Source organism: Erinaceus europaeus, chromosome 5 (genome assembly GCF_950295315.1).
Source record: "Erinaceus europaeus chromosome 5, mEriEur2.1, whole genome shotgun sequence".
Classification (NCBI taxonomy): domain Eukaryota; kingdom Metazoa; phylum Chordata; class Mammalia; order Eulipotyphla; family Erinaceidae; genus Erinaceus; species Erinaceus europaeus.
In genome coordinates this window covers 93542611-93567794 of record NC_080166.1, presented here as the reverse complement: position 1 = coordinate 93567794, position 25184 = coordinate 93542611, and the positions used below count along the sequence as shown (strand labels likewise).

At 36.4% G+C, this 25184-nt stretch overlaps 1 protein-coding gene across 7 annotated transcripts in view; it reads left to right on the top strand.

Moving 5' to 3' along the window:
- Positions 1–24195, top strand: part of SPART (spartin) — a 35427-nt gene extending 11232 nt beyond the window's left edge. For 5 of the 7 annotated variants that reach the window (XM_060191546.1, XM_060191544.1, XM_060191545.1 and 2 more), the window contains 7 exons: positions 2090–2287; positions 6500–6673; positions 8801–8924; positions 14217–14411; positions 15635–15793; positions 15871–15961; positions 23031–24195. In XM_060191546.1, the coding sequence (XP_060047529.1) occupies positions 2090–2287; positions 6500–6673; positions 8801–8924; positions 14217–14411; positions 15635–15793; positions 15871–15961; positions 23031–23301 (1212 nt within the window). In that variant the 3' untranslated portion in view covers positions 23302–24195. The remainder of the gene's footprint in view (positions 1–2089; positions 2288–6499; positions 6674–8800; positions 8925–14216; positions 14412–15634; positions 15794–15870; positions 15962–23030) is intronic. The other 2 variants (XM_060191547.1, XM_060191548.1) reach the window with 2 other exon arrangements.
- The last annotated feature ends 989 nt before the right edge of the window (positions 24196–25184 follow it).

Here is a 25184-nt window from a genome sequence, read left to right as displayed (position 1 = left end):
GTTTAATAAATGGCAGGTTTATTGGGTTTTGCACATTGCGCAGGCTGGGAGACAATGTTGGGAAAGGAACCAAAAGTTGGATGAACTTCAGTTGGGCCCTCTTTTAAGTAACTTCCTATTCCACAATCCCCTGTGAATTTATGTCTTATGTTAAGTGTATGTTCATGATGTCAGCTAGCCACACCTGCTTCCCTAAGGAGATATTTCCATAAGAAAACCATTGAAGCCTGGAATGCTGGAAAATGAACATCAGTGGTCCTGGAGGTGGTGCAATGGATAAAGCACTGGACTCTCAAACATGAGGTCCTGAGTTCAGTCCCTAGTAGCACATGTACCAGAGTGATGTCTAGTTCTTTCTCTCCTCCTATATTTCTCATTAATAAAGTCTTAGAATAATAAGTACTAGAAGTTAGAAATAATTTCTTAATACTCCTCACATGACTTTTGGTCTACTTAGTAAATCAGAAGAAGAACTTAGTGAATAGACATAGACTTCTAGAATTTCTTTTATATATATTTTATGTATGTATTTATTTATTTGCTAGACAACAGATCCATAAAAGAAAAAGAACTTGAAAATACTTTTCTAATATTGTCCAGAAAATAGAGTTGAATGCTGTCATCCCTGCATTTTTATATCTGTTTTTTTATATTTATTTTCCCTTTTGTTGCCCTTGTTGTTTTTATTGTTGTTATAGTTGTTGTTGTTGTTATTGATGTCATTGTTGTTGGATAGGACAGAGAGAAATGGAGAGAGGAGAGGAAGACAGAGAGGGGGCGAGAAAGAGAGACACTTGCAGACCTGCTTCACCACTTGTGAAGCAACTTCCCCTGCAGGTGAGGAGCCGGGTGCTGGAACCGAGATCAGTACACCGTTCTTGTGCTTCACGCCATGTGTGCTTAACCCACTACACTGCAACCCAACCGCCCACATTTTTATATCTGGTTGGTCAGAGATGTTGATAGTGTGCCAGAATTTTTCATTGTTTACAAGAAATAGTTAATTTTTTGAAACATGTTAACCATGTAGTGCATATTATTATTATTATTATTTTATGAGAGTACTGCTCTACTCTGGCTACTGGTGGTGTCTAGGATTGAACCTGGGATCTCTCACATACAAATCTTTTGCATTATAACTGCACTATCTCCATAACCTAATGACAGGTCATTCTTCAAGTTTCTTCACATTAGGATGGTACTATCTTGGGAGAATAGTACCATTGTATACTAGCCACTCAAAGATTATGACTCAGTGGAAATGAATATATTTGGATATGCTTATTTAAGACTTAGGCTTTTCTGAATTTAGATCTCCAAGATGTAAGTTTATGTCTTTAACAGTTCAGGACAGGTTGGTGTCATCTTGATTTAATTTTATAATAGGTAGTGAATTCACAAACAACTACATATTTTATTCTAGTTCTGTTATTTTAAGTTCTCTTAGGTTTTGTAGAAGAAATTATTTACCATTGTGAGTACTGTGTTTCTAATTAAAATAATTGACTTCTCTTATGCAAGACTGCATGTGTTCAGATTCTACCTCCACTTTTAAGTGTTCACTCTGAGGAATTCAATTAACCTCTCTGCCTGAGTTTACATAAAATAACAGGACTAACCAACTTCATGGAATTACTATGTGGATTAAATCAGTTAATACATGCAAAGTGCCTGGAAAGTGTTTGATTTTTATGTATTTCCACAAAGGCATGTCTCATTTAAATAATCAAACCTTAATTTATTTTATCATTATTTATTCAATAATAAGCCCATTAATGCCTAATAGTGGACTATATTAAACCTTTGATTTACTAAGACTGAATGGCTAGTGGAACAGTAATGTTTTTACGTAGTTCTTGTGAAACTTACAGGAAGGTAAAACTAGAAAAGTTTAATGGGTTATTTGTTGATACTCATGGCCTTTTGAAATGAGTTTAAAACTTCAAAATGTTTATTTTCTATTATAATTCCTAGAAATTAATAAATATATATTTAATTATATATATAACATATATAATTATATAAATTATAATTCCTTATATTCATTTGTTGTGTGTGTGTGTGTGTGTGTTTTTAACTTACCTTGCAGGTTTGTGACTGGTTGTATCCTCTAGTTCCGGATAGATCTCCAGTTCTTAAATGTACAGTGGGAGCATATATGTTTCCTGATACAATGTTACAGGCAGCAGGATGCTTTGTCGGAGTTGTTTTGTCTTCTGAATTACCTGAAGATGATAGAGAACTCTTCGAAGATCTATTAAGACAAATGTCTGACCTGCGACTCCAGGTAACTTTGGTGATTCCTGTCAGATTTAAAACCCCATTTTAACAAGCACTAAACTTTAGGCTCTAATGTGGTCAAAGTTAGGAGACTGAGAAGATACAATATGCTTTTGTGTTTACAAATACAAATTAGGAAGGGGATATGTATATAGTAAGAGTGTGAACTTTGGAATTTGAATTCAAACTTGCCTGTTCAAGTTCTTACTATCTGTAAGTAAGTATCCTTGTCATAAAATGAAGATAATGTTGACATCCACTTCATTGAGCTGTGGTGAAAATTAAAATTAGTACCAAAAGGCACCTTCATCAATGTCAGCTAAGCAGGTAATGATCTATGAATATTAACTCTTAATTACTGTTTTATTTGGGCAAAGGAGACTAAATGGTAAAATGAATTATTTTTAGCATTTTAGCAGAGGAATTATGTTGGACATTTTAGCAGTTGTCAGTTTGACAAGAAATAGGTTTTGTTTGAGAGAATTATCTTTATTCTCATGATAAAGGCCAGATAAAGAAAATTTTAAGTGTGATTTAAATGCAGTTGGTTTTGTTTAAGACTTCCATTTTTAGCCGGTTGCCTCTGCCCACACTCTTATTTGTTATAGGAAGTTGAAATATAATAGAATATAGTGGTGAAACAGTCTTTACGTATTCTTGTTCAATCCTGATGGTAGGACAAAGGAAGAAAAGTATTTTTAATTGTGAATATTGATACATTTTTAAGGGTTGAAGGATATTGATAGTATGTTAGTTTAATCTTTTATTTTCTCCTTCAGTCAGCAGGTATTTAGAATACATTTTTTTAGCAAAGTACTGTGTTAAAATATGATGGGGTGGGAAGAGAGTGAGGATTCTGAAGGTTTTTGATCTATATATATAGATAGATAGATATAGATATAGCTGTATAGATGTAGATATCTGTATATCAAACTAAAAATCACATGTATACACATATATTTCTTTTTTAATATTTTATTTTTAGTGAGAGATACGGAGAGAAAAAGTAGAGGACTGCTCAGCTCTGGGTTATAGTGGTGCTGTGGCTTGAACCTGGGACCTCAGCACCTTAGGCATGGGTCTTTTGTATAACCAATATGCTGTCTCCTCAGCCTCATATATATTTCTTATTATTATTTTATTAGTGACTTTAATATATTATGAGATAACAGGGGTATAATTCCACACCATTCCTACTACCAGAATTCTGTGTCCCCTTTCCCCCCATTGGAAACTATAGTAGTTCTCTCAGAGGCTTACTATTATTTCTGTGACTATCTTTCTATACTCATATATACTTTCCCACTTTTTCTATGGTCCTGCCTTGCCTTCCTAATTCAAACCTAGACTTATTCAAACCTTTTACTTATTTATAAAATAAAAAATATCATCTAGACCATAGGATAAGAGAGGTACAGTTCCACATAATTCACACCACCAGAGTTTCATATCCCATCTCTTCCCTTAAAAGCTTTCCTATTGGGAGTCGGGCAGTGGTGCAGTGGGTTAAATGCAGGTGGCGTAAGGCACAAGGACTGGTGTTAAGGATTCCAGTTCGAGCCCCCAGCTCCCCACCTGCAGGGGAGTTGCTTCACAGGCGATGAAGCAGGTCTGCAGGTGTCTATCTTTCTCTCCCCATCTCTGTCTTCCCCTCCTCTCTCCATTTCTCTTTCCTATCTAACTACAATGACATCAATAACAACAACAATGAAACAACAAGGGCAACAAAAAGGAATATTTTTTTTAAAAAAAAGTTTTCCTATTCTTTATCTCTCTGGGAGCATGGACCAAGGATTCTTTATGGGGTGCAGAAGATGGAAGATCTGGCTTCTGTAATTGCTTCTCCACTGACCATGGTTGTTGACAGGTCGATCCATACTCCCTGTTTCTATCTTTCCCTAGTGGGGCAGGGCTCTGGAGAGATGGGGTTCCAGGGTACATTGGTGAGGTCATCTGCCTAGAGAAGTCAGGCTGGTGTTATGGTAACATTTGCAACTTGGTGGCTGAAAAAGCATTAAGATATAAAGAACAAATCATTTAATAATCAGGAACTTAAAGGCAAGAATATAGCAGATGAGATTTGGGGTCTCTGTGGTAAAAGCTAGTAGGTCTATTTTAGGTATATTCCAAGGGGCCCATGACTTTACTAGTTTTTGCCTGAGCCTGACAGCTAACATGCAGGTGGACCAAAGGTATTGTCTGTGTAGATAGTGTCAGAATTGGAAATAAGACTAGAAAACTGGATTAAGGATGAGAGTAGCTCCCAATTATGGGAAAAGTATTTAAATACCATTAACTATAAACCCCATCAATTTGATCTAGGGCTTGTGCCCATGTATCCATAAGTTAAGGGAAAATATATACCTTAAAACAAAAGTGCACAATAATTTGCAGTGACCAAGTAAGTTCAGCAAGCAAGTAGAAAGACCTAAAAAAAGACATCATAAAGTACTTAATCAAATAGTTTCTGCTTAGACCTAGATATCCCCCTCACCTACTTCCTATTTCACTTCTTTCGATCACTCCAAGGCTAACTTTGTCAGAGTAAGAACGACTAGAGCTGGATAAAGGCAAAAGACCAGCATACTTTAATGATGGCCCTTTTGTTTACTACCAGGCCACCTCATCTCCCGTAGGACCCTAGTTAGGGAGTCCCGGAATTCCCACACAGATATAATGGGCCTAGACCTCTAACAGATCCCTCTCTCACTGTCACTGGTCATCGCCATCAGGAACAACGTAATGAACCTCTTTGAGGGCCCTACAGTGCCCTGCCCTCAATGTGGATCAACAATGGTGGGGCTGGCCGATTTTCAGAAGGGAGATTGGGCCAAAATACTCTACCACTCGAGGAAGATGGGTCCATCTATGAATGCAGCCTTGAATATTCCTACCTATGACCACAGAATGTGAGCTCAGACCTATAGGGATTCAGAGGCTACACAGGCTCCCACACTGAATCATATGTATTTCTTTTTATTTTTTTTATATTTATTTATTTTCCCTTTTGTTGCCCTTGTTGTTTTTCATTGTTGTTGTAGTTATTGTTGTTACTGATGTCATCATTGTTAGGACAGAGAGAAATGGAGAGAGAAGGGGAAGACAGAGAGGGGGAGAGAAAGATAGACACCTTAAGACCTGCTTCGCCGCTTGTGAAGCGACTCCCCTGCAGATGGGGAGCCAGGGGCTCGAACCAGGATCCTTATGCTGGTCCTTGCGCTTTGTGCCACATGTGTTTAACCCACTGTGCTACCACCTGACTCCCCATATGTATTTCTTAAACACACATATAACACATCTGTTCTCTGGTCCCTTATAGTCTGTCAGATAAGTACAGGACAGGATGACAGATGATGAAATAAAAGTATATATAAAATGCAGGAAGGGGGTCAGGATTTCACAAAATTTCTTTTGAACTCAGTCTCAAAGATTTATTTTTCAGGAAGTGGAATATATGTTTAGTTCATTCCTTTATTAAATCGGTGAAAGGTAGTGGGACAGATCACCTGCTAAGTAGAAAGTCAAGGAGAAATCTGAGCATTAGATTGTAAAGCTGTATTGCAGAATGACATAGTAAGGAGCATGAACTTTAGCAGACAATGCAAAGCATTTAAATGAGACTGACAAAATGCATGATTCTCATACAGAAGAATAGCCTCAGTGTGCTCAGGGAGAGGGGTTTACAAAGGCAGTAATGAGTGTGGGTTCAAGTCTTCTACAACTCTTAACTGTAAAAAAAAGTTGCTATTAAATTTTGAATTGTGTTACTAGTAATTATTTATTCCCTGTGGTACATACTAGTAGAATACCTTTAGTATTTAAGTACAAAGGCAACCAAAAGCCAAAATCAACTTTCCAGTAACATGAATTTTGTTAACTACCTTTAAACTCAGTCTTACAACTATGATTCCTAAAACATACTATTTAAATTCAAATGTAGCAGCATTTTATTTAACAATAATACTTTAAGACAACAGCTGGTCTACATTTATCTTTTGTGTTTTTAAACTTCCTCTATTCTTTGAACTGAAAGTCTTATAAGGGTTGACTTGTGATGATGAGATAAGGTTGAAATGTAGGGGAATACTTCAAAACTGCAAAATTGCTTGAATTTAAAACTGCCAACTATTGGCGTTTAAGCAAGTATTAGTGTACACAGTACAGAAAAATTATATGGGACAATTCAGATTTGAGTTCAGCTTAGTCCTTTATTCCGTAGGCAAACTGGAATTGGGCAGAAGGAGAAAGTGAATTCCAGATTCCTGGAAGATCAAGATCTCCTGATCAACAGAGGGAGGCGAGTAGCACTGATGTGAGCCAGTTGGGTCCTTCAGTGGATCAAGGGAATAGGGATGTACATCATAAAGGAAAACGAGGGAAAAAGGTTAGTAAAGTAAGTAAAGAGCTCTGTTTTAATGGTACTCTTAAAAAACAGTTTATTTATGAGGTCTTATCTCCACTTGCTAAAGCACAACAAATTACAGTCTCAAAATGATCTGTTAAAAAAAAAAAAAACAATTTGAGTGGTCTGGGAGATGGCGCAGTAGATAAAGTGTTGGACTCTCAAACATGAGGTCCTGAGTTTGATCCCCAGCAGCACATGTACCCGAGGGACATCTGATTCTCTCTTTCTCCTATCTCATTAATAAATAAATTTTTTAAAAAAACAATTTGAATTAGTTTTTTGTTTGTTTATCTTGTTTTTGCTTTTTAATTGCCACCAGGGTTACTGCTGTGGCTCAGTGCCTGCCCTACAAATCTACTGCTCCTGGTGGCCGCCCCCCCTTTTTTTTCATTCTGTTGTATTTGAGAGAAATTGAGAAGAAAGGAAAAGATAGAGAGATACCTGCAGACCTGTTTCACCACTTGAAAATTGTCCTCCCTGCAGGTGGGGAGCAGTGGCTCAAACCCAGGTCCTTGCACATGTAGCCATGTGCCACTCGACTAGGTGTGCACCTACCAGGCAGGCCCCTTTCCACATATTTATTGCCTGCATTTTAAAAAATAATGCCCACTGTTTGGGAAGAGAGACTTAAGAAAAATAATAACCAGGAGTCAGGTGGTAGCGCAGTGTGTTAAGCGCAGGTGGTGCGAAGGGCAAGGACCTGTGTAAGGATCCTGGTTTGAGCCCCGTGACTCCCCACCTGCAGGGGAGTCGCTTCACAAGCAGTGAAGCAGGTCTGCAGGTGTCTTATCTTTCTCTCCCCCCACTCTGCCTTCCCCTCCTCTCTCCATTTCTCTCTGTCCTATCCAATAACAATGACATCAGTAATAACTACAACAATAAAACAACAAGGGCAACAAAAGGGAATAAATATTTAAAAATAATAACCAAACACATTGAAAGATGTTTATATTTACATATATTAGTTTTGCGTCTGTTCTTCACATCCCTAAAAATGTTATGACTTGGGGGACTACATGTTTCTTACACACACACACACACACACACACACACACACACACACACTTTTTACTCAGTTCCTTATCTTTTCAGGGTCAGTAGTATAGAGATTAGGTTTTTAGAAGTATGTTTACTAATTTCTTCTTTTAGATCTTAGATTCTGAGTAGATACTAATCTCAGTCTAGTAAATTTGGATTAGCATTCAGTATTTATTGAATGCCAAATGTATAATAGAATTTTTTTTCATTCTCTCAAATTCACTACCTAGTAGGGAGAAAAGATTAGAAAAGAGAAAAGTCTTTTAGTTTGCCTGAGCTCTTTACTTATTAAGAACATAGGGCAGATAAGAAGTGGCAGATTCTTTGTTCAGACTGAGAGAAAGGTCAAGCATTGCTCAGCTCTGACTTATGGTGATGCTGAGAATTGAACCTGGGACCTTGTTGCCTCAGGCATGAAAATCTTTTGCATAGCCATTATGTTGTCTCTCTAGTCTGATACATTGAATTTTATATTATAATATAAGATGAGATAATCTGTTAATTATGTTGTTAGAATAAACTTACCTTTTGGGATTTTGAGTGTGGACTTAGCTCTCATAATAACTGTTAAATTAGCAAAGATCAGATATTTCTATGTCCCACATTTCTTGCCAATGGAAAAGGATAGCTTATGTTTAAGTATCTTAATTGTCTTGTTAATCTTTATAAAATCAATTTATTTGCATATATTCTTATTTACTGACTGAGCCACTTAACTAAAATCTTTCAACCATGCTGAGTATGCATACTAGTATCTAGGGAATGATAGCTATATGGAGCAACTTCAAGTCTAGTCAGGGCAAGACAAGTTGGTCAGTTTAGATACACTGTTTGCATTAGCACTGTGTTGGTATTTTCCTTACTTGCCAGCAAGAACTTACTAAGACCAGAGAAATTTCTAGCTTCCTGGTGGTTGCAGTGTTACATTATATATTTTAAAAAATATTAGTAAAGAGGTTGGCTAGAGGTATTTCCATTATTTATATACTATATAGTATTTTTTACTTCATTATTATGTAATGCTTATAATTTTCCCCCTTGGTATAGTACTTTACTATTTTATGTTTTACTACTTAGGGTAAAGGTACACCAAGTGAAGAAGTAAATCTGAGTCACATTGTACCCTATGAGCCAGTTTCAGAAGAAAAAGCAAAAGAATTACCTGAATGGAGTGAAAAAGTGGCTCAAAACATTTTGTCAGGTATTAGAGTAATGTTAACTTTTTTCTACTATAATATAAAACTTTTGGAATCCATAAAGAAATACTTAGAAGATAATGTTTTACATTTGGTTCTCACTGACCAATTTTTTAGTACTTATACGAAAATATCATGTATTTTCATTTTTTCTTGCTTTATCAGTCTGTTTTATTGTTGGAGAAAATAGCATGGTAACCTTGAGCTGCTGTGACTTCTGCATGGTATTCAGGACTCCAAGGGGTAAAGTCCAAAAAACAACCAGAATTAATACTTATTTTTCTTGCTTGGAAATTCCAGGCTTTGCTCATTGTAAGCAACTAACAAGTCTTTCCACACACAAAGGGCTATTAAAAAAAAAAAAAGGCCCTGTTTACTAAGGGAGGAATGTTAAGGTTGGATTGTAAGAAAGAATGGGATAGGAAATGTTTTAGACATTCTTTAGAAATATTATACTAAAATACTATAAATTCTTTTTTTATATTTATTTTTCCCTTTTGTTGCCCTTGTTGTTTTCATTGTTATAGTTACTGTTATTGATGTCACTGTTGTTAGATAGGACAGAGAGAAATGTAGAAGAGAGGGGGAGAGAAAGACAGACACCTGCAGACCTGCTTCACCGCCTGTGAAGCGACTCCCCTGCAGGTGGGGAGCCAGGCTTGAACCAGGCTCCTTCTGCCGGTCCTTGCGCTTCGCGCCACGTACACTTAACCCACTGTGCTACCGCATGACTCCCTAAAATACTATAAATTCTTAGATTTCTTAGGTACCCCCAGAGACTCCATATACATATATGTAGTATATGATTCTAGTTTCTTTTTTTAAATTTTTTAAAATATTTATTTTCCCTTTTGTTCCTTTGTTTTTTATTGCTGTTGTAGTTATTATTGTGGGTGTTACTGATATCATTGTTCAATAGGACAGAGAGAAATGGAGAGAGGAGAGGAAAACGGGGGAGAGAAAGACACCTTCAGACCTGCTTCACCGCCTGTGAAGCAACTCCTTTGCAGGTGGGGAGCCGGGGGCTTGAACCAGTATCCTTACACTGGTCCTTGCACTTTGTGCCACGTGCGCTTAACCCACTGCTACCGCTGGAATTCCCCCCCCCCTTTTTTCTTTACCTTATGGTGGTGCAAGTGATTGAACCAGGGACTTTGAAGCCTCAAGCATGAGAGTCTCTTGCATAACTATTATGCTATCTACCATCCCCCCCACACACATAGCGATTCTATTCCAAAAGTTCAAACATCCTTAGAAGCAGCTAATCCTGAGAAGAGATCTTTTTAGAAATTAAAAAGAAACATCGCAGTACCACATAATTCGCAAGGGAACAAAAACTAAACTCTGGCAACACTTAAAGCCCTTACTTGCTATTTGAAACTTCAGTGTCCCCCATGCTTATAACTCTTCACTATTTCATCCTGTGCCCTCAAGGGTAGAGGGCTAGTATTAGACGTAGTAGTTTAGTAAATTAAAAACACTTCCAGGTTTACCAGAACTATGTTATTTATCATAAGTGTTTTTAGTGGGTTGAATGAAAAGCTAGCTCACTAAGTACTTATGATACAAATAACAGAGGTTCAGAAAATATTAAAAATTTACTCTAGTGGAAATCATCTGATAATAGGTGACTTATTCCTGAGTCATGAAAACTCTGTACTCATGAGTAACCAGAGATCTAAATTGAGCTCATTCACCGTAGCACATGATTGATTCCTGTCCACTGTCAAATGTTGAATGAAGATCAAAGTTACCATTTTGTTTTATGAATATAAAATGGGGTGGGGGAAATAACTGTTTTATGTTTGCCTGTATAGAATATTGACTTGAGAAGCCTAGACTGACATTTTGAGAAGATAACTGTCATACATTACAGGTAGAGTTAAGTTCAGAAAAAACAGTTTAAGAAGGCAGAGAATTGGTGACAATAAACTGAGTTTCCCTTTGGTTTGAGTTAGATAATCTTGAGTTCTTTTCTTTTTTTTTAATCTTTATTTATTGGATAGAGACAGCCAGAAATTGAGAGGGAGAGAGAGAGAGAGAAAAAGAGGAGAGAAAGAAAGAGAAAGACGTACAGCACTGATCCACCACTCACAAACTTTCCTCCTGCAGGTAGGGACTAGGGACTCAAACCTGGGTCCTTATGTATTGTAATGTGCACTTAACCAGTTGTGCCACCACCTGGCTCCATGTTGAGCTATTTTCTACCTTTTGTTTATTCAGCAAATGTTCATTGTCCACTATTATCTCAGCATCAACTAGGTATACAGAATGCAAATCATGGATAGAATAAAGTATTTTTAAAAAATAATAGTTTATTTTAATGATGGGGAAGAGACAGAGAGAGAGACAGATACCAGAGTATTGGCTTATGGTGGTGCTAGAGGAGCATGGGTCCTCTGGAGCTCAGGCATAAAAGTCTGGTGCACTGCCACTATACTGTCTTCCCAACCTGATAGAATAAATTATATTCTTGACAATTTAAAGACCCAGATATCTATCAATATCTGTTTCAGTGTTATAATTTTTTATTATTTTTCTAATCACTTTATTGGGGGTGTAACAATTTTGAGTACAGTTGTTAACATGTGGTTACAATTTCTCATCTCCCCACGATAAGTGTCTGTAAAATCCTCTCACCCCAACTTGGGTTCTTTTCCACCATCATGCCCCAGGACCCCAGTTCCCTCTCTACCGCCACCCTGCTCCTCCTCCCTCAGTCCTTTGCATTGTTGTAGTATACCCCACCCTATTATATTTCCTCTATTATGTTCTTCCATGGTGATTACCGATTAATAATGAGCATTTAGTATTTTTATAAGTCCTATGACTTTTACCTCATTTACGTTTACTGTTCTCATTAAATAGATATTATCCCTTTTGTTTAAGAGTTTCATTGTAATATAGTCTGTTAGAGCACTCCTTTGTTTCACTATATTATTTTTCAGTCTTCTTTAAAGTTCATTTTGTATTTTCATTCAATTTTTTTTTACTTTGTAAGGTAACACTAAAAACATACATATATTTTGGAATAAATTTGTCAGTACCTTTACTATTGGGTTGTTGGCAAAGTCATGACATTTTTTCTGTGTTTGCCTGGGTTTGAGTCCTGGTGCTCACCCAAAGTTAGGACAGTGAGAATAGAGTTGGAAGTAAGGCTGGACATAATAACTAAAACAGGAAGAGAAGGAAATAAACATATTTTTCTAGTCAATTAGCAGTGGCCACTATCTTTGTTAATATTTAAAAAAATAAATATGCCTTTCACATGGACACTGAAAGTCCACTCACTGATAGTCTGATGTAGTTATGTATTTTAAAGAAAATGCCATAGACTTTGAAGAAGATAATTAAGTGCATAAGTTCGACTTTAAGAACTCATTATTTCAAGGTATAGCCAAAAGGAAATAATAAAGAAACAAACTCTTTCCCAGGGATTATAAATACTTTCCCTCCTCTTTTTAGAGGAAACCATTCTCCTTATGTATCATCCCTTCTTCCATCTCCTCTCCACTTCACACTTTCCCACATGCTTTCTGGCTCAGGGCCCTTTCTCTTTCCTAGAGAAGGCCTGTCTTCCTGTAGTCACTCTGACACCTTTCTGTTATAGAGCAAGAAATATTAGCGAAGCAATGTACTAGGCCCACGTCATCTAGTCCTCTCAATGTGCATCCTGCAAATTGCATTTTGTGTGCATTTTGCATATTGTGTGTTTGCGTGTTCTTTTTTTAATATTTATTCCCTTTTGTTGCCTTTGTTGTTTTATTGTTGTAGTTATTATTACTATTGATGTTGTTGTTGGATAGGACAGAAAGAAATGGAAGAGAGGAGGGGAAGACAGAGAAGGGGAGAGAAAGATAGACACCTGCAGACCTGCTTCACTGCTTGTGAAGCGACTCCACTGCAAGTAGGGATCCTTAGCCAGTCCTTGTGCTTTGTGCCACCTACCCTTAGCCCACTGCACTACCGCACAACTCCCCTGTTTTCATGTTCTTATGTCTTCTTGAGAATTTCACATGAGAAAATGGTGCCTACCTTAAGACAAAAAGAATAAGAATACCTGGGATGGTAGCCCAGTACTATTTTAATTACATCAAAGCCTGAATTAATCTCTCACAGTGGTATTGTAACACAGAAAGATATCTACAGGCGGGGTTCAGACGGTGGTAGCACAGCTGGTTAAGCGCACATGGCACCAAGAGCAAGGACCGGCCTAAGGATCCTGGTCCGAGCCCCTGGCTCCCCACCTGCAGGGGAGTCGCAAGTGGTGAAGGAGGTCTGCAGGTGTCTTTCTCTCCCCCTCTCTGTCTTCCCCTCCTCTCTCCATTTCTCTCTATCTTATCCAACAACAACGATGTCAATAACTACAACAACAACAAAATCAAGGACAACAAAAGGGAATAAATAAGTAAATATTAAAAAAATACAGATGCACACAGCTTACATGACAGCTACACTACATAGGTTCAACTCTGTACCAGAAGAAGCTAAAAATAACTAAGATGAGTTAGTATAATTTACTTGAACACAGCAGAAAAGATGGGGGAGGAACTAGCTCAACTGGTAAGAGTGTTGGACTTACATGTCTGAGGTTTCCTGTTTTATGTACCACTGTAGCATCTGGTTTCTCTCTACCTCATGTGTGAAAAATAAATAAATAGAAAACCTATATATTTTTAACTTTTATTATCTTTATTTCTTGTATATAGTCAGAAACTGAGAGGGTGGGGGGTAGGGAAAGAGACTGAGATACCTGTAGCACTGCTGCACCACTCACAAAGCTTCCCCAGGGACTCAAACCCTGGGTCCTTGTGCATGGTAACTAACATAAGCACTCAACCAGATGCACCACCACCTGGAACTCTAGAACTCTTACTGTCATCTATGTATAGTACTAAAAGGTGAATTTACTTAGACAAAGTATATGTTCCAGTAAGAAAACTGTAGGTGCAGGGGCTAGGCAATGGGACACCTGGTTAAGTGCAGAAATTACAGTGCACAAGGACGAAGGTTCAAGCCCCTGGTGCCCTCCTGCAGGGGGAAAGCATCACAAGCAGTGAAGCAGGGCTGTAGGTGTCTCTGTGTCTCTCTGTCTTTACCTCCTCCTCACCTCTCAGTTTCTCTCTGTTTCTATCCAGTAATAAATAAATAAAATATCAAAGAAAAAAGAAAACTGTAAGTGTAAAGTTTAAGGCATGCCTGTTACATGGAAATTGAACTCTCTCTTACTGATTACTTATTTAAAGAGTTTATGTACAGTCTTAACATTACATAATTTTTCATTTTCCTTTGACAAGGTGCTTCTTGGGTGAGTTGGGGTTTAGTCAAAGGAGCTGAATTTACTGGAAAAGCAATCCAGAAAGGTGCTTCTAAACTCCGAGAAAAGATTCAACCAGAAGAAAAACCAGTGGAAGTAAGTCCAGCTGTGACCAAGGGACTTCACATAGCAAAGCAAGCTACAGGAGGAGCTGCGAAAGTCAGTCAATTCCTGGGTAAAATGACTTTAGATGACATTACTTTTCAATTAAATTAGAAACAATCTCTTTAAACCTGGTTAATCTGAATATTCATGTAGATGTTTTAACTTTAACAAAGACAAAGTTTCACATTGTTGCTTGAGTGAGATCAGTAACATCAGCCAATCTGAGAACACTAGGCTTGAGACTTGCCACATCAGACCAGAATCTACATTATTATGCAAAGTACCTCAGTGCCTCTTATTTGTGTAGTACAATTCACAAAGCAGATTAAAAGTTGCTTTAATTGGTTGAAGGGAAATGACTGTGCCTTTCAGAAGGAGTAATTCTGAATGTACTTGCTGTCCTTGAATATTGCTCAGTTATCTCAGTTTAGGTTAGTCTAGCTCAGTTACAGTATGTGAGGAGAGATGTATTCTTAGAAAGCTGATACAGTGAGTGGATCGCCAGACTTTCTGGTCATATGCTCCCAGCTTTACAGTTTGGCATTCTAAAAAGCAGTTGGATATATGCTTAATGGATTAAGTAAATCTGTTTAAAATTCTTGGTTTTTTAAAGTATTCTTTTGAATCAGATTATGGTTTCTGCATTTTTAACTTGACACCATCCTCTAGCAAATAGACAAAGAATGCACAGAATGGAGGGTTTTTCTTTTGCCTCACCCTATTTCTGTAAGATATTTGCTGAAAAAGTACAAATACATTTAGCAGGAAAACATGAAATCTGGATCTACTCCTACTTGCCTTACATTGCAGAACTTAGATAAGAATAAAAGATTTTGGAGCCAGGTGGTAGCACACCTGGTTGAGTGCACATATTACAATGCACAAGGACCCAGGTTCAAGCCCCCAGTCCCCACCTGCAGGAGCCTTTGTGAGTCATGAAGCAGTGTTGCAGATGTTTCTCTGTCTCTCTCCCTGTGTACCTCCCCCTCCCCTCTCGATTTCTGACTGTCTTTATCCAATAAAAAAATAAAGATTATAAATTTTTTAAATAAAAGGTTTTCTTTTAAACTAAAGTCTCAAAAAAGAAGATTGTATGTAATAGACAAGATTATAAATCAGTAGACTCTACAATTTTGTCCTTAAAACCAAACAGTAACTATTAAAAAATAGCTAACCTGGAATCCTCCCTTAAATAAAAGAAATGTGGATGCAGTATTGCTAAATAAGAGATAGAATCAAGGAATGAATACTTTTTAAAACTTTTTTAAGTTTTATTTTTTATGGTTATATTAGTTGATGGAGTGTGCACTGTGGCAAATTGTGTTGGAAAGGAACTAGCACCACATGTGAAGAAGCATGGAAGCAAACTTGTTCCAGAATCTCTTAAAAAAGACAAAAATGGAAAGTCTCCTTTGGATGGTGCTATGGTCGTAGCAGCAAGTAGTGTTCAAGGTAACAGAAGGTCCAGATATTTAACTGGGGATGTATTCGCTTAGGCTAGTTTTACTTACTTTTAAATGTATCTGCAGGATTTTCAACTGTCTGGCAGGGACTGGAATGTGCGGCAAAATGCATTGTTAACAATGTTTCAGCAGAAACTGTACAAACTGTCAGATACAAGTAAGTTGAATTTTTTTCATTTGTATATCAATCTCATTAAAACACTATTATGAAAATAGTTAAGGTGATTATGTGATTATCTTTGTTGACAAATAAAACAAAAGTTATCCATAAGTAATATAAATATATTTTTAGCAAAGTAATTGAGATACTGTGACTTTGCCTTACTACAAATGTCTGTAATATAAGGAATAGATATAGATTTTTTTTTTAATCTTGAATTTCTATATACCTTCTTAACTGTTCATGATGAATGATATTTGCCTATAGTTTTATTGTACCATGTTATAGCCAGTAAGTATTAGATTTTGTCTCAGTTTATTTAACTCTAATTACCATTGTACATTTGTATTGTAATGGACATGTATTAAAAAATAAGCAAACATGCCAGGTTGGTGGTGCATGTTACCATGTGCAAGGACCTGGTTTTGAGCCCCCAGACCCCACCTGCAGGAGGAAAGCTTTGCAAGTGGTGAAGTGGTGACCTGTAGGTGTCTCTCTATCTATGTCCCTATCTTCCCCCTTCCCTCTTGATTTCTGTATGTCTCTGTCCAATAAATTAATTTTAAAAAATGTTTTTTAAATGAGCAAACAGAAATGACTAAGTTGCTTAAGATTGTCTAGTAAATACTGCTGTAGCTGAGACTTAAAACAGGATATGCTTAATTTTTTTTTATTTTATTGATTTAACGTTGATTTACATCACTATAAAACTAGGGTAGCATTAATTTCATTATATATATGACTTATCACATCAAAGCTGAAAAATCCATCACATCAAAAGATACTCTTTAGGCTTTTCCCACATTCTTTTCTCACTCCTTCCAACTATAATGGCTTTCAGAGTTTTAAGAGCTAACTTTGTAAATCAGAAGCTTCTTTTTCTTATTAGTGATTTAATAGTGATTTACAAAATTACAAGATAATAGGGGTATAATTTCACACCATTCCCACTACAAGAGCTCTGTGCCTCTATCTCCCCATCTAGCAAAAACTATCATAGTTCTCTCAAGGTCATAAATATGGGTTGAATATCTACATCTACATAACATATATATTTTTTGGCCTATTTTTTCCTTCCCTTAAGTGTCCTTCCCTTTTCCTCTTCCCTCTCAGATAAGAGAAATATTGCCTGGCTTTCTCTGAACAGAACTTTTCAGCTAGAAAGAGAAATGGGAAGGAGTCGGGTGATAGTGAAGTGCGTTAAGCGCAGATAGCGCAAAGGGCAAGGACTGGTATAATGATCCCCATTCGAGCCCCAGCTCCCCACCTGCAGGGGAGTTGCTTCACAAAGGGTGAAGTAGGCCTGCAGGTGTCTGTCTTTCTTGCCCTTCTCTGTCTTCCCCTCCTCTCTCCATTTCTCTCTGTCCTGTCCAACAACAACAACATCAATAACAACAACAATAATAACTGCAACAATAAAACAACAAGGGCACCAAGAGGGAATAAATAAATATTAAAAAGGTTTTTTTTAAAATATTGCCTGGGAGGATGAAACTGAAAAGATGTATTCTAGGGAATAGAACTGGAAAGCCAGATTAGAACATAGAGTAGCTCCCAAACTTAGAATGTTTATATAAATACAGCTAACTGTTTACCACATCTATCAAGTCTCAGGCCCTGTGTATATTCATATTTAGCACTGGAGTTGTTTAATCTCAAAGTCTCTGTCAGTGTGAGCTCTCAGTCGATGGTCAGCTGGGAACATTCTAGGCTGCATTTATTTCAGGAACAGTCTTCCTTGAGTGGTAGAGTAGGACAACCCAGCCTCCCTTGAGAGAATGGGCCATTCCTTACCATTGCTACTTTGTAGTGAGGACAAGGTCCTAGAGAGGCCCACAAAAGGGCTAATGATGGGAGTGGCCAGTGATGGAAAAGTGAGGGATTCACTACTCAGTTGATTACATATGATCAAGTCTGAGTCAAGCACACATCTAAATCAAAACAATATGGTATATACATCATTGAGATTATTTTACCAGAAGACTTGAAAAATAAAATATTATAAAAACATAATATTTTTTAATTTATGTATTTATTTTTTATATTACAAAATTGCATGTCAACAGGTTTAAATCCATACCATTTCCACCACCAGAATTCTGAATCTTCAGTCTCCCCACTGCAATCCACTGCAGTTCCCCTAAGGTTGTAACATGGGTCAGCCATCATCTCTACAACTATCTGCCACATTTATACATAGTTGCCCACCCCACCCCCCTTTTTTTCTGACTAAATCCTCTCTTCCCTTCCAAGCCACTCATGACAACATCACCACTTCCATATGTCCCTCTCGTTGTCTTTCTGTCTCTCTGGATGCTGGTGGAACTGGAGTTCAGAGCCCTCTTGTCTTCATCCTATCACTTCTCCCCCACTGGGAGTATGGATCAAGGTTAGTTTTGGGGAGCAGAAGGTAGGAGTTCTGGCTTCTGGAATTGCTTCTCCAATGAACATGGGCATTGACAGGTCTGTCTATGCACCCAACCTGTTTATATCTTTACGTAGTGGACCAAAGCTCTGGAGATTCGAGGGTCCAGGACACACTGGGTGAGGTCGTCTGCCCAGAGAAGTCAGGATGGAGTCATGGTAGCATCTGTAACTTGGTGTCTGGAAGATGGAAAGACATAAATTGAGACAAAATGGTTAATGAACAGGAACCAAAAAGTAGGATTAGAGCAGATGAAATTAGGGCTTTAAGGTAGAAGAAAGTTAGGAAATCCATTTTAGGCATGTTCTTAGAGGTACATAACTATGGCTGTTTTGCTTGAGTTTGAAAGCTAACCTGAAATTGACGCTAAGTGCAAGGACCAGCATAAGGATCCCGGTTCGAACCCCTGGCTCCCCACCTGCAAGGGAGTCACTTCACAGGCAGTGAAGCAGGTCTGTAGGTGTCTTTCTCTCCCCCTCTGTCTCCTTTCCTCTCTCCATTTCTCTCTGTCCTATTTAACAACGATGACATCAATAATTAAAAGGACAACAAAAGGGAATAAGTAAATAAAAAGATTAAAAAAAAAAGAATAGTCTGAGAGAATGTTGTCAGAGTAGAGAAAGTTGGATTAGGGCAGAGAGTAGCTCTTGTTCTTGAAAAAAAGAAATTAAAACAGAATATTTTTGTTGGGATTAGTAGTTTATAGTAATTATAACTGCTGATACACAGGTGAAAGTTTCTCAGTTTTCTGCAGAACATCTCACCTTAGTCTAGGTCCTCCTCTACCATCATGTACCAGGACCTGAAAGCCCCTCCCCCCACAAATAGTCCTTTGCTTTGGTGCAATACAGCAAACCCAGTCTAAATTCCACTTTGTGTTTCCTTTTTCTGTTCTTATTTTTCAACTTCTGTCCATGAGTGGGATGATCCTATATTCATCCTTCTCTTTTTTTTTTAATTTATTTATTTTTTTTTTTTTAAAGAAAGGATTAATTAACAAAACCATAGGGTTCATCCTTCTCTTCTGGCTTAACTCACTTAACATACTTCCTTCAAACTCCATCCAAGATGAGGTAAAGAAGGTGAATTCATCATTTTTAATAGCTGAGTTGTATTCCATGATAGATAGATAGATAGATAGATAGATAGATAGATAGATAGATAGATAGATAGATATCACAACTTGCTAAGCCACTTTTGGACTTTTGGGTTGCTTCCAGGTTTTGGCTATTACAAATTTTGCTGCTGTGAACATAGGTATACACAAATCTTTTTTGATGGGTGTGTTGGGTTCCTTAGGATATTTCCCAAGGAGAGGAATTGCAAGGTCACAATTTCAAGCCACAAAGCCACAAAGGTTGGACCAATTTATATCTCCACCAGCAGTGCAGGTGGGGCTCCTTTCCTCCCACAACCTCTCCAACATTTGTTCTTACTGATGTATGACATTCTCACTGGGCTGAATACCTTATTGTTGTCTTTGTTTACATTTCTCTGATAATCAATAACTTGGAGGCTTTGTTTGTTTTGTTTATTCTTTGTTAGCCTTTTTGATCTCTTTGTTAAATACTCTGTCCTTTTTCTCTTTCCATTTTTAGGTGGGGTCATTTTGTTGTTGTTACTGAGTTTGCTGAGCTATTTATGTATTTTGGCAACTAGTCAGTATTCTTAGTGCCTATAAATATTCTTCTAAGTAGTTTGAAATATGTTTTTAATAGCATGCATTTGTCTAAGAGAAGAAACAGATGAATAATATAAACTTCTTTACTTGATTTCTGGTAGTGTAAACCATTAAAGAAGATTACTTCTTCACGTTGTCGTATGTAGAAGTAGTAGAGAGTATATTCTGTATGCCTTTTGTGGTTTGATTCAGCATTATGTTGATTGTCTATGGTTTATCTAATCATCACATGCTTAATTTTTTCAGGTAAACTTCATTAAGACTTATTTATCAGCCTCAGGAATTCTTTTGGTGTCATTTTAGATGTAGGATCATGGAGATTTGCAGGGATAGTGAAAAATACATTAACTTTAAGCCTGCCATATACTTAATTGCAGTATAGTGTCTATTAAATAATTGAACACTGCTCTCTGTAACTTCTAAATTTCACTTTACACTCCTTTTTTCCACTTTAATTTATTTAGAACTATATAACTTTAGTAAATTAGGTTCATTTTTTCTCTTAGTTAATAACTTACCTTAGAATATATATTTGTGAAGAATAAGCTTATATTTTTCTATAAAGAGTTTATTCTTTTATGGTACGTAATTTTATTTGTGGGTAAACTTAAGAATCCCCTTAAATTTGTACTGCATGAGAGAACAGATTCAAATCTAATAAGGTTAATTCCTTTGATAGCTGTCATATTACCACAAACCAACTCAGTTTAACATGTACTAAGGAGTTACATAGAGTCAGTCTTCTCTTTTCAGTATGGAAACTATGAAGATAATTAAATACCATTATTATGCCCTTCCCTTGTCTTTTTTCTTCGTATTCTAAATATTCCAAGTTTCTTAACTATTCCATAGATGGTATGATTTCCAAATCCTTCATTCATCAGTGGTCTTCTTAAAGTAATGACATACAGAACCAAATCTGATATTCTAGATAGGTTAAATTTAGTGTAATTTACCTCCCTGATTTTGGCCATATTTAGCACTTGATGAACATGGCACATAAGACCAGTACATCTTTTTAGTAACTGTTACTTTATTGACCCATTATCAAACTTAAGGGGTGTTTGCTTGTTTTTAACTAAAATCTGGACCTTCAACAAATTCTGAGGGGGTGCGAAGCAATAGACTTTGTAGGGAGCAGTTGCAAGAAGCTTTTCTGTCTGATAAATGGGAAGAGTGGTATAGATTTCACAGATTGTGGATTCTGCCATACTCTGCCTCTAAAAATTAACACTAGACAAAGAACAGAATGGAATCATCACTCCGGAGTATAATAAAATTGTGTTTCTAGGACTGAAGCTGGAAAAAATTAGGCATGAATAATCTAATAAAATCACAGACCACTTACTGTAGGCTAGTAGTAATAGAAGATTTATAAATTCAGTAGACAGATCTTATAATGGTATAAAATAGTTCAGATAGAGGTCACAAAGCACCTCAGTATCTTCAGTTGGAGAAAATTTTCAAATTTTGCCTTTTTGTTGTTATTTAAGCAGTCCGCTGATTGGGGAACACTGTGGTAAGGAAAGCTTTTAAAGACTGCTACATTAAAACAAAACAAAACAAAAAAGACAAAGTATAAAATAATAGTCTTTCCCATTATAACTTGTATATACTTGTAGATAGTGCTTTGTAATTGCCCAAGCACTGTGCTATATATTTATTGTTCAAGAAATATTGCAAGAGTTAGGCAGAAATTAGTCATTTCATTCATTCAACAAATAATGAGTTAGGCACTGTTCTCTGTACTTAAGATATTTAAAATGAACAAAGGGCTCCTTAAATGAGGTCTGTATAGTGAGACACATATACATAAAACAAAGTATATAAATAAAGTCTGCAATATAAAACAGGTGATAAGTTGTGAGAGAGCTTGTTAAGGAGAATTGGTTGTTTGGTAGGGTGGAGTATAGGATAAAACAATTTAGTTACGTTAGATAATGAGAAAATAACTGTAAGTAGCCTTGAATAAAGTGATGTGATTAACCATGTAAACATCTGGACTGAAAGTTTTCTAGGCCTGTTAACTATATGAATACTGATATTATACTAGGATAGGCTGATACCACCCAGTACATTTTTTCCCAAGTATTTTACTTACTTTTTATTTTGCTTCCAGGGTTATCACTGGGGCTTTGTAGTGCCAGCAGTTTTTCTTTTTCCTTTTTTCTTTTTTTTTCCTTTTTTGCCTCCAAGGTTATTGCTGGGGCTCAGTGCCTGCACTACAAATCCACTGCTCCTGGTGGCCATTTTTCCCATTGTTATTGTTGTTGCTGTGAGATAGCACAGAGAGAAATTGAGAGAGGGGTGGGAGAGAAAGAGACACCTGCAGTCCTGCTCTACCACTTGTGAAGCAAACCCCCTGTAGGTGAGGTCCCAGGGCTCAAACCAGGATTCTTGTGCTGGTCCCTGCTCTTTGCGCTATGTGTGCTTATACCCAGTGCACCACCACCTGGCCCCCCATTTTTTCCATTTTTATAGAGGCACATATATACTTGATGGATTCAAAGAACAGCAAGACTTAGTGAGTCTACACTGGAGTGGAGTGCAATGCAAGATTCTGGTAATCCTAAAAGACTTAAAGTCTAGTTAGTGTGAAACTCAAAACCATCTAAAGTAACTGAATGCTTTGTGTTTTACAGTTGCTTCAACAAGAATTCTTACTTTTTAGAAGAGTAGATAACAAAGAAAATACAGAATAACAACATTTTATATGTATATTTATTATATAGAGTCTCAGCTAGCCTGAGTTCATTTTCACTCAGTTTTTCACTAATGAAGAAGATACCTCCTTGGCATGTGTGACTTTTATTACATTTTGGTAATTTCATTGAATTGAAACCTAACCTTTGATTTTTACTTTCACGGATAACATGCTAATCATGTAAAATACCTAATACTAACTCAGATCGAAATTAGTAATTGTAATATTATGGTCCTTTCTTTTTTATCTTTTGAAGATATGGACATAATGCAGGAGAAGCTACACACGACGCAGTAGACTCTGCCATCAATGTTGGTGTAACAGCTTATAATATTGACAACATTGGTATTAAAGCAATAGTGAAGAAAACTGCAAAACAAACAGGACATACAATCCTTGAGGACTATAAACTAGTTGATAGTCCTAAGGAGGGAAATCAAGGAGGAGCAAGTGTAAACACAAAAGGGGAGAAAGATGAGCAAACAGACAAACTAGAGAAGAATGAAACAAAGAAGAAAGATAAATGATGAACAAGCTGTGAACCACCTTACAGGATGGATGCAGCTTTGTTAACTAGCAAGTGTGGAATTCCCTACAGATTAATCAGTATTTTTAAAAAATGTATTCATTCCTGCAAAGTGACTGTTAAATAAGCTTTATAGCATGTACTCTATGTACCAGGAAAAGAATCAGTATTCTTGCATCTGACCTTTGAAACTATACAGTTATTTTCTCAGTAAGTTTATTTTTTTCTAAGTGTGGCTAAAATATTTTTTGCAGTTAAAATAGGACTAATAATACATGAGCTTTAAACTTCATTAAATCAAATGTTAAAACTATTTTTGTATTTGCTATCCATCAGAAGTATCAGGAAGTAGAAAGGTGGGAAATTGTTAGATGTATATGTAAAATTTGGTATTTAGTAACCCTAGTATAATTTATACTAGGAAAGGAAATTTTTAAATGTTATTTTTTCACTAATTACGGATTTTTTTTTTTAAGATGGTTGTTAAATCTTCAGTGTGTAAGCTAAACAAAAACTATAATACTAAACTAAAAGAATTCACAGGTAAGGTTTTATAAAGCTCCAAAAACAGGTTATAGTCTAATCATGAAAAATAAAACAAGACTAAACACATTTGGTAGTTTGCCTCTTAATTAAGAAACAGAATAGGTCTTTGTATTTAAAATAAATGCAAATAATGTATAAATCTTCTGAATTTAGACTGCTATCAATCTATGAGGAATCTAGGAAAATTTGGGGTATGTGTGATTGATATATAAGAATTATGAATGATTATTACCAATTTAATTGAGAAAAAAATCACTGGAAGAAATCATTATACCATATCTACTTCTGTTTTTCCAAATGTCTAAAATTGTATAAAAACAAAAATAAAACAGATTTGAGCTTACTGTAACTATCCTTTTGGAATTCCGTCATTAAATTTTTACATATTAAAAGCTAGTAAATTACTAGAAATTAAAGTGTTGCTTCATAATCCAAATAATGTGAAGACCTTTATCTATGGTTGATGGAAGGGGTGGGCATAACAGTTTCTTTCTTGGCCAAAGATAGGATCCTCACAGAACTATAAGGTAGGGATAAGTTTATACCCAATAACATTTTATTTTTGTTTACTGATTTTAAAAGATCATTTGTTCTTCATAGCTATAATATAATATTTTGGAATTTCTCATGGCTACTTAGTTTATTAGGCTTTATTTGTTACTGTTTACAATTTTTTTTTAAATAAATTGAATTGTTGGGCCTCAAATGTGTTCCATAGGACTTGTATTTCTGGAACATAGAGAATTTGTGTTTCCTGTTTTCTCTAAAACCAAGAGTAATGTACTAATATTATAATGGAAATAAAATAATATTATAATGGAAATAAAATTCAGCTGGTCTGTGGCTTCTAGGCAGTTTTTACCTTGAGAAATGGAATGGAAAATTAATTGAATTTATAGTTTAAAAGGTAACATTAGACCAGAAGTCAACAAAACTGAATTTGTCAGCACATATCAAGTTAATCACTTCATTCTACTGTGTTCACTTGATTGCATGTTGTCTTTTACAGTAATATTCATAGCTAGACAAATTTTCGATAAATTTAGCTTCTGTTTTGAAATTTGCTTCTATGTAACATTAATCCCCAGTTTAAAAAAAAAATTCTAAACAAAAGCAACCAGTAAGAAATTCTGTCAGCCTTAAAACAATACAGTGCCCCCCACCCCATCTCCCACATACAGTAGAAAGTTTGCATAGGGGGTGCTGGATGATGGCGTGCCAGCTGAAGCAAACCACATAAGGTTCCCAGTTCGAGCCCCAGACTCCCCATATGCAGGGAAGTCGCTTCACAAGTGGTGATGCAGGTCTGCAGGTGTTTACCTTTCTCTCTCCCTCTGT